The sequence below is a fragment of the Eptatretus burgeri genome, chromosome 4 (assembly GCF_056783735.1).
Source record: "Eptatretus burgeri isolate ZD-2024b chromosome 4, Ebu_testis_v1, whole genome shotgun sequence".
In the NCBI taxonomy this organism is placed as follows: domain Eukaryota; kingdom Metazoa; phylum Chordata; class Myxini; order Myxiniformes; family Myxinidae; genus Eptatretus; species Eptatretus burgeri.
Genome location: NC_140964.1, coordinates 34,811,863 through 34,828,476, shown reverse-complemented (window position 1 = coordinate 34,828,476; position 16,614 = coordinate 34,811,863). Strand labels below are relative to the sequence as shown.

At 50.8% G+C, this 16,614-nt stretch overlaps 1 protein-coding gene across 2 annotated transcripts in view; it reads right to left on the bottom strand.

The window, feature by feature from the left end:
* Positions 1-16,614, bottom strand: part of LOC147027789 (uncharacterized) — a 43,922-nt gene that overhangs the window by 19,940 nt on the left and 7,368 nt on the right. For both annotated transcript variants that reach the window (XM_085877366.1, XM_085877367.1), the window contains exons 6-7: positions 1,334-1,425; positions 979-1,113 (exon numbers count right to left, since the gene is read on the bottom strand). In XM_085877366.1, coding sequence (XP_085733492.1) covers positions 979-1,113; positions 1,334-1,425 — 227 coding nt within the window. The remainder of the gene's footprint in view (positions 1-978; positions 1,114-1,333; positions 1,426-16,614) is intronic.

Here is a 16,614-nt window from a genome sequence, read left to right as displayed (position 1 = left end):
AAACAAACTCCTCCCAAACATCATTTACTCAACCTAAATGCCAGTGTACAGCAAGGAATGTGGAAGAGTCATGTCATGTGAGTGCTCCATTTCCTTGATCTCTCAAAATGCAAGTTTTACATTTCTCAATTTCTATGGGAGTGTATGGCAAACGACAAGCTCGTTATGAAATTTAATTGTCAAATACTGTCTCTAAACATTTGTTGAAGAATACAGCTCATCTGTTACCAAACAAAATTACACTCCTTTTCAAAAGATAGGACCACCTGTCCTGAAGCTCACCTAGATCAGGAGCAAGTCACTCAAACCCCCCACAGACCTCCTGAGACCGTGAATTTTTTGATGCGGTGAACAAACTTTGGTACATCATGGGTGATGAAGTTTGCAGTCAAGTTTCATCGAAATTGTGTGTGTAGTTTTCAAGAAGGGAGCAAATACCTATTTTTTGGGGGGGGGGTCAAAACCCTCCCATAGACCCCTTTATGAGTGCAGATTTTTATGCGGTCGATAAACTTTGCTACATCACTGGTGATGAAGGTTGTGGTCAAGTTTCATCAAAATAGTGCGTGTAGTTTTGGAGAATAGAGCAAATAGCTACATTTTTGGAGGGGGGTGCAAAAAACCTCCGTAGACCCCCTTAATGAGCACAGATTTTGATGCGGTCAATAAAGCTTCGTTCAGCCTCAGATATGACGCTTGTGGCCAAGTTTCATCAAAATTGTGTGTTGGGTTTAAGCAATCATGACTGAAGTGTTGACCAACTGACTAAAGTCCAGGTGAGCTAAATAACGATTGAAAGTAAGCATGGACAACAACACAGTGTAAACACATGTAACAGGTGCGGACACAAGAACACCTCCAAAAACTGAAGTGGTAAAACCATTTTGATGGTCAAACGCGACCCTTGCCGAACATCTCAAAGAATCATACATATGAAAAGGTAACAGCCCAGTATCCGAGAGTAAAGGATGAACATACGTCGATCACGTATCTCCTGTGTGACGATGGGTGGTAGAGCGGCCATATTGCCAGTAGCATCAGTGATAAAGGCCTCAAAGCAAAGTCGAACCACATTGAGGTCAATGTCCTCAAGGTTTAGTGCAGCATTTCCCACTACAGGCAAAGAGCAAAGCACGTGAAAGTCATCAACTTCAATATGTGAAACACTCGAAGCAGCAACAACCCATTCGTTGATGAATGGTGTGGGTAAAATTGTGACATCAGACAGGCTTTTCACCCACCTTGTGGTTAGAGTATATCCCTTCAAAGAAAAAGAAAAATCAAGAAACTGCAAAATTTGTGTCGCGCAGTGTGCGACGGTGAGCACACCCACCTTGGAAAGGATCGACATTCCGCTGTAGACGCAATCTCAACGAGTCCAAAATTTCTCGACGACGCACACACTGGATGCCCAGGTTAGGAAAACTGCAATGAGAAAAGTAAATAATTACAATGATAACAATAATAATAATAATATTTATAAATTTGATGTACTATGCTCCTGAAAGGCACTGTCACACCTTGATATTTTAGCCAGCAATGGCAACGTATAAAAATGTATGTAAAACGTTGGCTTACGCTGAAGTTTTGAGGATTTTTTTAAAGTTTTGGTCGTATTCATAACGTGTTGGTCGTATGCATAACATATTAGTAACAGGCACAGACCGTTTCGTTGTCTTATAGATAACTTATACCAACGAATGTTTAGCCTGTTGTCAGCGTTCACAACCTATGCCCAACGATAGTTTAACTTAGGCATAGCGCGCTGCACGTATCGCCGACGAGCTCGTGGTGTAGCCTGTTAAAAAGCTGCCGCACGCCGATTTAAATCATAACCGCCTGAAAATTGGAAGTGTCAACATCGCAGTCACACCTTGATGATTTAGCCAGCGTATGCCGACCTATGAAAAATGTCTAAAACGCTGGCACACGTCGAATACGGTATGGGTAAGTTGTGTATACGTTAGGAGCACGATGAAAAACAATGAAGTACGCTGTCATATTCCGTGGTACGTCTAGTACGTCGTGAAATTTCAAGCATGCTAAAAATTTTACGACGTACGGCTCACAAGTTCCGCATACGCTGGCATAAGTTTTCGGCACGCTCCGCGATCGTTGTCACACGTCGGACACAGGTTACTTGTAAGTTACTCATAAGTCGAAACACGTCGAGGTAATGTTTAGCATACCTGAAACTTAATTTTTAACCCATGAGTAACGTGCTTTGAACCTATGAGTAGCGTGCTTTGAACCTATGAGTAGCGTGCTTTGAACGCACATTGTCGTACGTAGACGAATTTGATTGATGTCTTCCGGACGACCACAGAACTTACTGAACGTGTTTCAAACTTACATCTACCGTATAATGGCGTATTGGCAGCGTTTAAGGGAATTGGTATATACAAATGGGCTTCACAAGAGGAACCCGTCAGTGTTCCAGACTCCATGTTGAGTAGATGTCAATGTCAGTAGTATCAGTCGTTGTAGTATTAGGTGAGCGTGTCAGTAGTATCAGTAGTAGTATTAGGTGAGCGTGTCAGTAGTATCAGTAGTAGTAGTATTAGGTGAGCGTGTCAGTAGTATCAGTAGTAGTAGTATTAGGTGAGCGTGTCAGTAGTATCAGTAGTAGTAGTAGTAGTAGTAGTAGGAGTAGTAGTGAGCGTGATTGGGGAGGGTGTGGGTGGTGATGGATCCTCGTTGCGTCCACGAATAGGAGACTGCTTTGCACCATTGTTCGATGTTCTTTTTGGCAAATTTTTTTTTTTTCTCATTCCCACGATGAACTATTTTTTTGTTTCAGTTTTTAAAGTATTCAAAACAACTTGGACAAATGCATAATATACTAGTAATGAACACAGAACGCTTCGATAACTTATAGATAAGTTATACCAACGATTGATTAGCATGTTTTAGGCGTCCACAACCTATGCCCAACGATAGTCTAACGTATTGTTGCGAATTCGCGCCCGCCGGCGTGCGATCGGCCACGTAACTCGAATTGCGGCACGTCGCCCACCGGACGGACAAGTCAGTCGTGACCCTCTCGGAACAACGCCGGGAGCTAGTCCCGGGTGGGTCTTTCGACCTCACCACAATCGTGCCAATCGGCCACCCGCGTAGGATAGGGTTGTTCGCCAAACTCGACCTACCTAAGTACCTAAGCGGATGGTTAATCGGGCGATCGTACCTCGCCGCAGGTTGACTTCGGACACGAACCGCTTAAGCGGTTCGTTCCGTACTGCAGAGATAACCGAGCGGAGTTATCGTCGACCTCGACGGTTCAGATTAGTTACCTTACACCCACTACCAATCTCTTACGCAATGCAGGATGGAGAGTCAATAAAAAGAAAGGAGACGAAGCAGAGCGGGAACAGTTCAACAAGCAAGCATTTTATTCACACCACACACACACACACACACACACACACACACACACACACACACACACACACACACACACACACACACACACACACACACACACACACACACACACACACACACACACACACACACACACAGACTAGCACGTATATACAGCCATACAAAAATGCACAAAAAGCAAATGTAAGAAAAGCAGTTAAAACCGAGTATACGCGTACACACAGCAACACACAGCAAATAAGACTTACACACGGCAACACTTACACAGTTCTACTTGAAAGACGGCGCCACCGCAAGCATTTACGCAAAAAGCAAAGGAAGAAAGCCACCCTCACAGGCAAGGAGGCAGACAGGCCCGTAGACCAAACGTAGATCCTGTAGGATCCTGTAGGATCGGTACGTGGATCCTGTAGGATCCTGTAGGATGTCACGTGCTCCCACGTCATCCCATAAACTACAGCACGTTCCTTTTAACACTACGTAGCTAAGCTACGTCCCCTCTACATATCCAGAGTCTGTCACCGTCTCCAAAATCTTGAATTCGCTGGGGTGGGGGGGATTTCCATCCCTCCCTAATGGGCTCGTGAACTCGTTGCAAGGCTCTGCGAGCCTTGGGCCTCTGCGGGAGCAGCTGTTCCAGCACCGTCTCCTCCGGCAATACATGTCCATGAGGGCGTAAGGTCGCCCTTGTGAGGTCTCAGGCGGTCCGCGTGGACTATTCGGGGAAGGGTCCATGGTCCCATTTTAATTCTCAGGACCACGTCACTGATTTGCGCCAGGACGACCCCCCGGGCCCTGCCAAGGTGAGGTGAGCTTCGGGCATCTGCCCTTCCTCCGCCGGGGGTTGAAGAACCAAATCTTTGCCCCCGGTGGGTACTTGCTCACCTGGCTCCGGTGGTCATACCTGCGCTTCATCTTTATGCCCGACTGTTGGAGCTGGTGTCGTGCGAAGGCATGGACCTTCTCCATGCTTTCCTCCAACCGATGGGCATAGCCCTCCCTCGGGGGCCTATCAAGCCGCTCAGGCGTCGGACCGCACAATAAATCGACGGGGCTTCTCAGCTCCCGTCCATACATCAACAGCGCCGGACTACACGCGGTAGACCCGTGCTGGGACGCGCGATAGGCCATCAGGAGGTGTGGGAGATGTTCGTCCCAATCCTCCTGGTTAGCGGCGGTGAACAGGGCCAATTGTTGGACCAGGGTCCTATTGAACCTCTCCACCATGCCATCCGACTGTGGTCTCAGGGGTGTTGTTCGTGTCTTTCGAATTTCCAGGAGCCTGCACACCTCTTTTAGTAAGTCGCTCTCAAAATTTCGTCCCTGGTCCGTGTGCAGCTCCTGCGGAATCCCATACCGGCATTTAAATCCTTCTACGAAGGCCTTTGCCACGACCCCTGCTTCCTGGTTGGGAAGGGCAAAGGCCTCTGGTCATTTGGTGAAATAGTCGATAATTACGAGGATGTACTTATTACCTTGGCGAGTGGGGGGCAGTGGTCCCAAAATGTCCATAGCCACTCGCTCAAGGGCGGCCCCAACCTGATGTAGTTGGAGTGGGGCCCTCATCCTCTGTGGCGGTCCCTTTTTCGCAGTACAGGCGTTGTATGCTCAACACCAGTTCTGTACATCGCGCCCCATGTTAACCCAATAGAACCGCCGGCGGACCTGAGATTTTGTTTTGGTCCTGCCCAAATGCCCGCCGGCGCGGGTACCGCGCACCCGTTTCAAAATTTGGGTCTTAAACCCATCAGGGACTATCAGCAGCCAAGAAGTTTGTTCTGAAGGAATCTCCACCCACTTGCGATATAAGATGTTGTCCCTCATTTCTCGGGTCCTCCACTGAGCCCAGTATGCTTTTGTTCACGCTCCGAGTGGGGCGATCTCCTCCCCACTGGGCCTCCTGTTTTCCTGGACCCATTTGTACACTGGCCCTATCACGGGGTCTTCCCGCTGGGCCATGCTCCATGCCAATCCACCAAATTCCTCTCCCGCGGTTAGTGGCAAAGTTGGGCCTACCACCCAGGCCGCACGGACTGGGAGTTTCGGGGAGGTGTCTGCCAATTGGTCCCTCTCCTCATGTCTCGTGCAATATCTGCAGTTTTCTCACAGACAGGGGCGTCGAGAGAGCGCATCGGCATTCCCATGAGCCTTACCGGCTCTATGAACCACACTGAAATCGTACTGCTGCAACTTTTCCAACCACCTTGCAATCTGGCCTTCCGGTTCATTGAACCGTAAGAGCCATTGCAAGGAGGAATGGTCAGTTCAAACCAAAAATTTCCTCCCGTACAAGTACGGGTGGAAATGGCTCACCGCAGACAGCATAGCCAATAGCTCCTTGCGAGTAACGCAATAATTTTGTTCGGGCCTACTCATGGCCCGACTGTAATACGCGATCACTCTTTCCATGCCCCCCTGTGTCTGAGACAAGACTGCTCCCAATCCTTCCTGGCTTGCATCCGTGTCCAGGGTATACATCCCGTCATCGGTGGGGTACGCTAAAACGGGTGTGGATGTCAAACACCCCTTTAATTTGAGGAAGGTCTCCTGGCATTCCCCTGTCCAATTAAATCTCAACCCCTTCTCCATCAACCGGTGAAGGGGCCTGGCTATCTCCGCAAAGTTTGCCACGAAGCGCCGGTAGTAGGAGCAAAGTCCCACAAAGCCCCTTACCCGTTTGACAGTTGTATGTACGGGCCACTCCTCTACTGCTGTAATTTTTCCGGGGTCGGTCTTCACCGCCTCGTGGCCTATCACGTGTCCGAGATAGGCCACCTCTGTCGTGAACAAAGTGCATTTCTCCGGGCTCAATTTTAGCCCTTATTCCTGAGGCGCCCAAACACCTGGTCCAAATTGGCTATCTCCTGGGTGAATGTTTTAGCGTGTACCAGGACGTCATCCAGATACACCAGGCATGATTGCCATGGCATGCCGCCTAGCACACGCTCCATCAATCTCTCAAAGGTGGCGGGGGCGTTACACAAACCGAACGACATCACAGTGAACTGTTACAGTCCCTTCCCTGTGGAAAATGCCGTTTTCTCCTTCCAGTCTTATCCATCTCCACCTGCCAATACCCACTCTTGAGTTCCAAGGTTGAGAACCATTTGGAGCCTGAAATGGTGTCGAGGGTATCGTCAATTCTAGGCAGGGGATAGGAGTCTTTGAGTGTCACATTGTTCAGCTGGCGATAGTCCAAGCAGAAACGCGTGGTCCCATCCTTCTTTTTGACCAGCACAACCGGTGACATCCAAGGACTTCCCAAGGGCTCAATGACACCTGCATTGAGCATCTTTTCAACCTGTTCATCAGCCTCCTCTCTTTTGCTCCATGGGAGCCTTCGAGTAGGCTGACAGACATGCCGGGCCCCATCGGTGTGGATCTGATGTTGCACCAGGCCCGTACGTCCAATATCCTCGGGTGACAAGGAGAAGATCCCCATGTGTCGGTCAACCAGTTTGTATAAGGCCTCCCGCTGGGCATCCTCCAAATCTACACTCCTCCGATTTACCATCTCGCAAATGGGATCGGGCCAATTCCTAGTCAAGTCTAGAGACTCCCTCTGGGGCCGGTCCGACTCGACATTATCGTCCCTCAGCTCTGCGACCTCTTTTACTGGGGTGCAATCTGCCACCTTCGTGCCCTTCCTGATAGTGCGTGGTTCCGTGCTAACATTTATCACCCGAACGGGCACTATTGGCCCGTCGGTACTTACCAGGGTGCGGCCCATGACTAAACCCGGGGTTGATGGCTCTGCCGGTAGTTCCGCCAGGCCGCAGGAGCCCTGCCACGTTGGGTGTGCTCACTTCCGGGCCGGGACCACCGCCTCGGCACCCGGGGGAATGACCACGGAGTCAGGAGCCTCCAGCTCCACCCTCTCATCCGTGCTCACGCCCCCTAACGGCAACTCCTCACCACCCAACTGCATGACCCCCCGGCCCAAGTCGATCTTCCAACCACCGGCCGTTAGCACATCCAACCCTATTAGACATGGTTCGCAAACCTTTGCCACCCAAACCTCTATTCTTGTTTTCACGGTGCCCAATTTAAACGACATGAAACCACGTCCTATGATGGGGGCCGTTGCCCCGGTAGCTCGCTGCAAACTATGGTTTTGCAGACGGTGGATCTCATCCCAACCGTCGACACTCGAATCAAGGACCACAGGGCTGATGATCGTGGCGCTTGCTCCTGTGTCCACAACGGCGTCTTCCCCTATGCCGGCAACTTTGCAACGAATTGTTAAGCTATCATTGCCAATTTGGCCACAATTGATGACCTGTCGCAGTTCTCAGGGCTCTTCTCCGTCCGAGTCTGCCAAACACGGCCCTACATGTTCGGCACTTCTTAGTTTCCCGGGGACTGGTGGGAGGCGGGGGGGGGGGTGATGGTTGGGCCTGGCTATCCCTATTGGCCCGGGGCGGAGTTGGTGGTCTGGGGGGGCCGTGGCTCTTCCCTTCGCGGGGGCCTTTCCCTGCGTGGGGCGTTACACTCCTGCTGCAGGTGGTCCCTTGCGCCACAATAATAACACCTCCTCTGGTAAGGTGTTTGCCTCCGGTATGCCGAATTATACCCGCCTCCGTTCCGAATTGGGGTACCCCCTGATGGCCCATCCCCCGCCCTTCCTGGGCCGACCGCCTCGGTCCAGTTCTTGCCAACCGGTTATCAACCGCGTTCTGGACCATCTTCTCGATGTTCACACGGTCGCCCATGGTAGCCACCCTGGCTTCCCTCGCATTGTCGTTCACGGGGCCCACCTGCCGGACTGCTACCGCATGCCGCCCAGCCCCTTCCAACGGCGTTCTGGCTGCCTTCCAGCAGGCGGCAGTATCAGCCGCCTTCTGGAGGTTGTCCGGGCGCCATACGGTCAGCAATGCCCCGGCATCGGTGCCCCCTATCGCTCGGAGAAAATGGTCCAGGGCAATTTCCTCCCGGTACTCCGGCGGCATGTTGGCGTGCGCGATCCCCACCAAGCGGCGAATGTCGTGTGCCAATTCTCCCAGTGGTTTCTGGGAGCGTCGTTTGCGCCCGTTGAGCTGAGCTTTAACAAGCTCGCTCTGCTGGTCCATGCCAAATCGTTTTTTTAGGGCCGAATGGAGATCCTCCAGAGTCACCCCCCCTCACTGGGTACCGTGGTCAGGACTTCCAAGGCCGCGCCACGCAGGGCCGCCGTGAGCTGTGCCACACCCTGCACCTCGTTCCAGCCTCTGGCAACACACTGGAACTGGGCCATATATGCCCTCAAGTCCGTCTTGCCATCGTACGGGGGTAGCGGCACCCTTGGTCCTTTTGAGCCCCCCCTTCAGTTCCCAAGGGACTCCTGGAGGGGTGTACCTCCCAAGTCCCAACGGTGCCTCATTCCCGCAGGGTCCGAGCCATTTGCCCGGGGGAATTTACCACCCCTGTCCGTGCCCCACGTCGTCCCGCTTACTCTCCAAAGCCATCGGACTCGCACTCTGCACACCCACTGGAACAGTCATACTGGGTGCCCGCATTAGGCCAAAAGACCATGCGGCCTCTATTTTCCCCAAGCTCGGCATGCACACCCCCGCATCGGGCAACCCTCCTACTCTGCCCTGTGATGCTGGCCCCACCTGGGTATGATCCGCCTCAAGGGAGTATATCCTCTCCCCCTGTTCCCGAAGGAGGTCACCCTGCCTCTCACACCGGGTCTCCACACATTCCGCCAGTCTCCTCTCCATTTCCTTTATTTTCCCCTCTATTACCTCATTTAGTTCTCCCATCTCCCGTTCGCCTCCCTTTTGCGTCCCTAGCGATAGTTCCCAGACTTTCTCTCTTATTTGCTCCACTTCACCTTTTACCTGTGTCACCACTTTATTTGTCTTGGATATTTCCTCCCCCGTCATCCTAAACTGCTCTTCCGTCTCGCCCTCGTGTTTTTCTATCCGTTTCCCCAGTTCCTCTGTCTTTTCTTCGGCTTTCCGCTCCATTTCCATAATTACTTCCTCATGTCTCTTTCTACATTTATCCCCCACGGCCCTTAATCCCTTCTGTGTATCTGCTTTTACCTCCTGTCCCAGTTTTTCAACTCTCTCAGTCATGTCTCAATGTCTCCTTTCACACTCCCCTTTTATTTGGTTTTGTCCTTTTTTTACTTTTCCCATTTCTTCCGCGACAGTCACCATTTTCTTTTTTACGTCTTTCTCGCCCGCTTCCACCGCGGACCGCACCTCTTCTATATTCTTTTTCAACCCATTCACCTCCGCTCGTATTGTGCCGACCTCCTCTTTCAGTTTACCCTGCAGGCCAATACCCATGCTCTGCATCTCACCCCGCAGTGTTTGCGTATTTGCCTCCATGTTGTTTTTTATTTCTTTCTTCAATTCTTCCTTTATTTCCTTTTTCATTTGTTGCATATTCACATTCAGTTTGTTATTCATCCTGCATGCATTTGTTTTTATTTCATTTGTGTTCGTTTCCATTTTGTTTTGTATATTCGCATTCAGTTGTTGCGCATTCGTATTCATCTTTGCCAGCATGGCAAATAGCTGGGCCATGTCGAGTGCACTCGGCTGAGCCGATTCGGCAAGGATCGGGGGGTTTTGGTGGAGAGGGGGAGGGGAAGTGTCATATGCCGCGGCCGCGCCCATTTCGGGCTCTGGGTCTGTTTGTGGGGGGAGAAACTGTTCCTGCACAAAAAACATTTCCTGCTCGGGGCTTTCATCCTGGGCCATGGATTCTATACATTCTAAATCCAGATCTACCCCGGCTCCCGCTCGCCTTGAGACTCCATCTTATTTCTCGTAATAGATTAATTTAGTACGCTCGTAATTTGGAGGGAATCGGGGATCGCTTCGCACACCCCTGGTCCGTTCCCCGTGAATTTAGCTGGAGACGGGAGAGTTTGTTTCCCGCTCGCTGACACCAGTGTTGCGAATTCGCACCCGCCGGTGTGCGATCGGCCACGTAACTCGAATCGCGGCACGTCGCCCACCGGACGGACAATTCAGCCGTGACCCTCACGGAACAATGCCGGGAGCGAGTCATGGGTGGCTCTTTCGACCTCACCACAGTCGTGCCAATCGGCCACCCGCGTAGGATAGGGTTGTTCGCCAAACTCGACCTACCTAAGTACCTACGCGGATGGTTAATCGGGCGATTATACCTCGCCGCAGGTCGACTTCGGACACAAACTGCTTAAGCGGTTCGTTCTGTACTGCAGAGATAACGAGCGGAGTTATCGTTGACCTCGACGGTTCAGATTAGTTACCGGGAACTTACACCCACTACCAATCACTTATGCGATGCAGGATGGAGAGTCAATAAAAAGAAAGGAGATGAAGCAGAGCGGGAACAGTTCAACAAGCAAGCATTTTATATACACACACACACACACACACACACACACACACACACACACACACACACACACACACACACACACACACACACACACACACACACACACACACACACATATACAGCCATACAAAAATGCACAAAAAGCAAATGTAAGAAAAGCAGTTAAAACCGACTATACGCGTACATACGCGTACTTACACAGTTCTACTTGAAAGACTGCGCCACCACAAGCATTTACGCAAAAAGCAAAGGAAGAAAGCCACCCTCACAGGCAAGGAGGCAGACAGGCCCGTAGACCAAATGTACATGGATCCTGTAGGATCGGCTAGGTGCACGAGACCGGGGAGGTCTTACCCGCATCCTCGTGACGCGATGGTGGGCAAGTCGCAATGTTTGCGCCGCTGCGCCCCGACTCCGTGCCATGGCGTGGTCGGCGAGTCCTCTCCGGCGTGCTCCGCGCGAGCGGTCCCGTTGGCACCACGTTTAGGGTGGGGGGGGGGGGAACGGGGTCTCCCCTCGGCACTATCTCAGCGCGAATGGGGGGGGGGAAAATCGTTGATGCTCAGGGAGAGGGGTATGGCTGGCCGGCCTGGATCTCGCGACGAGTCGAACGACCCCCACACCATGACCTCGTCGCCGTCCACCGTCTTCCCTGCAACTCCTCCGCAACTTCTCTCCAAGCTCGACTCACCCTCTCTCGGTTCCACTCAGCTCTGCCCCGCTCTTCTCCCAACTCACGCTCGCGAGTCGCCTTGCGCTCCTCTCTTTATAGGTCTCAGGAGGAGCCAATATGCGGATCAAAACGCGATTGGAGGCGGGGCCACGCCACCCTCTGTTCAGCCATTGGTCGGGCAAAAAGGGGCGTGAACCTCCCTTGATCCGCATATTTGCATAAACGGACTTCACATACACGCGCTTGGAGGCGGGGCCAAGCCGCCTCGCGTTCGCCCATTGGTCGGAGGGGGAGTGGGCGTGAAGCATTTTGGATCCGAATTTTCCCCTCAGAAAGGCCGCCATTCGCGTTCGCGGCTCGGTGTGTTTGGCACCAATCGCCGAACGGGCCTTTGACAGCCCGACGTTCAGTGTTCACAGGTGGTGCGGTTGTTGGTTGTGAAAGAGAGAGGCGAAGGTGGTGGAGGGTTTTCGGTGGTGGTTTGATGGTTATGGTGTCGTTTGGGAACGGCGGTGAAGCGATGTTTGCGGGATGGAGTTGTGAAGGTAAGGGTAGTTGGCTGTTTGCCTTGTTGGCAGCTTAATGGTCGAAAATAATAATAGAGAAAGAAAAAATGGCTAACTGAAGGATCGCAGCCCGAATGGATGACATAAATTCCCTCTATACAACGGGTGTGGGCCAACTACACATGGACTTAGAGATATCTCACCTGAGGACTCTTTATGGTGTAATGCGAATTTCCACAACTGTAACAGTATACATAGCGTGGCAGCGTATCATCGACGATCACGTGAGGTTTTCTATTCATAGGCTGCAACTTCACTTTTAATAAATGCCTGTCACTCGCCTATTGTTTTTGGACGCTGGTGCTCGGCAATTGAAATTGTTGCCATTAAACGAGTTAAATCGCTTCCACTGGACTATTGAAATGATCGACACTGAACGACTTAAATAAATGGCTGTCACTTGCCTATTGTTTTTGGACGCTGGTGCTCGGCAAATGAAATTGTTGCCATTAAACGAGTTAAATCGCTTCCACTGGACTATTGAAATGATCGACACTGAACGACTTAAATAAATGGCTGTCACTCGCCTATTGTTTTTGGACGCTGGTGCTCGGCAATTGAAATCGTTTTCATTGAACGAGTTAAATCGCTTCCACAGCACTGCAGTCACGGCACCAACAGCAAGAGGCTCAGTACCAGCCTCATGCCAGGCTCAAGCGGATCCTTGTAGAAGGTGTACTTCCCTGCAAAATGCAAAAGGTCTGCTTGGTTATCCTTGGACCCACTCTGGCTAGCAGCTTGTCGAACATCGCTGGGGACATTCGCAGGAAGTTGATGAAGGATGCATGGTCCTCGTTCCGGAGTTCCACCATGAGCTGGTCATATATGCCGTAATGGCGTCGCCTCCCGATCCATGGTCTGACCCAGTTCCTTCTCCGTTCACGTCTTCTTCTCCCAGCTCTATTGGCACGCAACTGGTGCAGTGTCAACTTGATGAGGTCAGGTTGATGTTGGAGGACAGGTTGGTATTGTCGTCTCAGCCTTGCCGTATCCTCATCTCTCGGAATGACATGGACATGTACTCACCACGAAGTCTAAAAAAAAGACGGGTTCCTCCTGCGAAGCCCCTTTTTATATACCAATTCCCCGAATCGCTGCCAATACGCCATTATACGATATCTGTAAGTTAGAAACGCGTTCAGCAAGTTCTGTGGTGGTCCTGAAGACGTCAAATACGTCTACATACGTATTTGTGCGTAGGACATGCTTTACAAATAATTCCCAAGCACGTTACTCATAAATAAGTCACTGGTACCCTAAACATTACTTTGACGTGTTTCGATGTATGAGGAACTTTCAAGTAACGTGTTGCGAAGTGTGAACAACGTTCGTGTAGCGTAATTACAAAACGTTACTCATAGGTTAGAAATAAGTTTCGGGTACGCTAAACATTACCTCGACGTGTTTCGACTTATGAGTAACTTACAAGTAACGTGTGTCGACGTGTGTCAACGATCGCATAACGTGCATACAACTTATGGCCAGCGTCGCGGAACGTGTGAGTCATGCGCCGGCATACGTCGTAAAATTTCAAAGAATGCAAAAATTTGAGGACAACCCAAAAGTACAACGTTTAAAGCCAGCGTACTACGACGTATGGCAGTGTTTTTCAGCGTGCTCTTAGCGTATACAAAACGTACCCATAACGTATTTGACGTGCGCCAGCGCTTTAGACAAATTTTTCATAAATCGGCATACGCTGGCTAAATCGTCAAGGTCTGACAGCGGCTTAAAGAGCAATGATGCTGCCGAAGCAGTTTCTTGGCAAGGGTTATTTATACTGGGTGGTTTGCCATCGCCTTCCCAGCATTGATTGCCCGTGCTCTATCCTTTCAAATGCTGAGCATCAAGCAAGGAAGCAGCACCTACCATTTTTAAAGTCTTTGGTATGACTCAGCCAGGGATCGAACTGCCAACCTCTCAGACTCAGAGTGGATGCCCTATCCTTTACTCCATCAAGTCTGGTACACAAATACATATTATGTATGCAAGTTTTTAGCATTCTTTTCAACCATTTATCTTGGTACCCCCAGTAAGCAAGGGGCTCATATCAGCCTTGATGCTTTGGGACTTTCCTTCCTTTTAGTGAGCTTCCGAGGAAGAGCAAGTCATGAAACGTCAGCGCTTCTAAGTTTTTCACAGCGGATAGCCTAAACAGCTTCATTATTGTTTTGTTAACTCGTGTCACCAATATAGACCAGTAAACTACTGTCCATCAGCACTGTCCAACAAAATAACAAATGCTTCTATTATACACAATACATCACCACCAAAAGGCTTCACATATGCTTCGGTGGCCAAACAAGTGTTCCACAATCACACCAAAATTCCACAATTTTCCAACACATACCTAGGCCGAAAGCCAAAGCAAAGGAGGATCATTCAAAAGCTGTGACCAGTACAGCATTTATCGTTTCCTTATTTACATGCCTCACCTAATATAATAAATTACCGTTACGTACCATTGCGGTTCTAGAAACCGCATCCCTCCAAGGCAATGGCATCCATCATACAGTGATCCCCAGAGTTATTTCATTAATATACGCACAGTTCGACCTTTCCCTCATGTCTAATGGGTCAAACGGGACAAGTGCGTTGTGTGGTTCTCATAGTTAGGTCTGATTATATCTCTATCTTCATTCCAACTCTTTTCCTCTTATTCCTGAAATAAATCTAAGCAGGCACTGCACTCAGACGGCCAGCTGTAAAAACTGCAGCCACACACTTCACGATAAGAATGCGTCTTTGCGAAGGCCAACGGAAGAAGCAAACAATAAACAACCTCCACCCCGCCATACAGGATGCACGCGGCGCGTTCTTTTCAACCCATTTCTGCATCTAATAATTTTATCAAATCCTTTCCTTCAATTCATGACACAGATCAAGGCCGGCACCGCGCACGCCACCGCCTGTGATAAGTAACCGCATACTCGATGGCGGACCCGCGTGCGACCCCATGATTACAATGGCATTTTATCATCACACAGAATGGGGCACGAATAGCACACATCTTCATTTGGGTCTGCGCGCTGATTACAATGGCATTTTATCAACATATTGTACGGGACATGCATGGCGCACATCTTTGTTTGGGTCTGCGCGCTGGTTCAGGACGGCGTCTTACCGTCGATTCTTCGCTCACCACCACGGCCAGCAATATCTCCCACGGACGGCAGACATCCTCCCGCACCTCCGCCCGACGCAGCTGCCACCAAGTAGAAGCATGCTGTACGGCCCGGATCGCCTGGGCCGCATGGCGAACGGACAAAGCAAGCACATTGATTAGCGCCAACCGCAGCACACCAGTGGTGCCTGAGCAGGCATGCGGGACTGGCGCAGCCCAGGAGTTCGGTGCAAGGCGATTCATATTGCGTTGTTCAGAGCAAGACAATTCCGCAGCTCCGCTATGTCTCGCCACATGTAAAATAAGGCCGCATCCGGCCATGACGGTCGGGTCGTGTGGTGGCCGGGACCCAATGCGAGCGCCCAATTCGGGTGACGACGCATCGCTTAGGGGGTGGCGCCCCGCACCACGGGGTCTATAAAGGACGGATCACAGAGCCGTCGAGAATCGTCAGTCGTCGTTGTCGAGTCGTGGTCATACTCATCTTCCTTGCCTGGTTTTGGATCGGTCTCTGCATGCGCCTGCTGCCCAGTCTTCTTCTCCACCGACTCGCTGCTGGCTCCACCCACCCGCCTGCTGCTGGCACTCTGCCCACTCGCTCTCAACTCCACCTTCTCCACCCACTCGCCGCTAGCTCCACCTAAAGTCCCTCACTCACGCCTGACGGTCGTGCCCATTCTCTGGATCGGCGCAGACACTTCGCTGCACCGCAGCCAAGCAGGAGACGATGCGCCACTATCAAGGAGGGATAGTTCAGCGGAGCATCCCCCCCAAACATATGGGGTGGCGCAGTCAGTCAATTGTGCAAGGTATCATGAGACCGTTAGCCTCATCTCCTCTTCTTTTTGCTCATTCATCTTCATCAGGGTGTGTGTGTGTGCGTGTGCGTGTGCGTGTGCATGTGCGTGTGCATGTGCGTGTGCGTGTGCGTGTGCGTGTGCGTGTGTTTGCGCCTGTCCTCGCTCAAGATATATCGGGATAAGTCTGCTTTTGTAAGTTGCTTGTTTTGTCGTCGCACCACACATTTCTTGCTATCCCTACTTACACACAACAATAAACTACATTCACTGTGCCACATATCTCTCCTCGCCTGCCTGTAATAAACGCTTATGTAGAAATGTTCCCAACTTGTTTTTGTCTTTTCTTTCATTGATCCAGCATGGTCCGTATCCTAGCCCAGCCGGGACTTTATTTCCAACAATCCGTTCTTTTATTCGGTACGTCCTTGGCAGTGTCGCTCGGCTGCATCTAACCTGAAAGGTGACCTGGTTTGGACAAGGTGTACCGAGGGCGTGTCCCCCGGTAATTAGGTCAGATGATTATAATTAGGTACCCAATTTAGACGGAGGACCCTAAGTCACGTGGTTGAGTTATTGGCGTTCACGGTCGGTTAGCGACCAGCCGCGTCACGGAGTTATCAGTGTGCGACAGCCTGCGATTCCGGGGAGTCAGGTGGGAACCAGAGATAGCACCTCCCTCCTTGGTAGTCTTCTCACCCAGAACCCCGGCCGCAACAGTACTCTTACAATGCAGCTCATACTGAA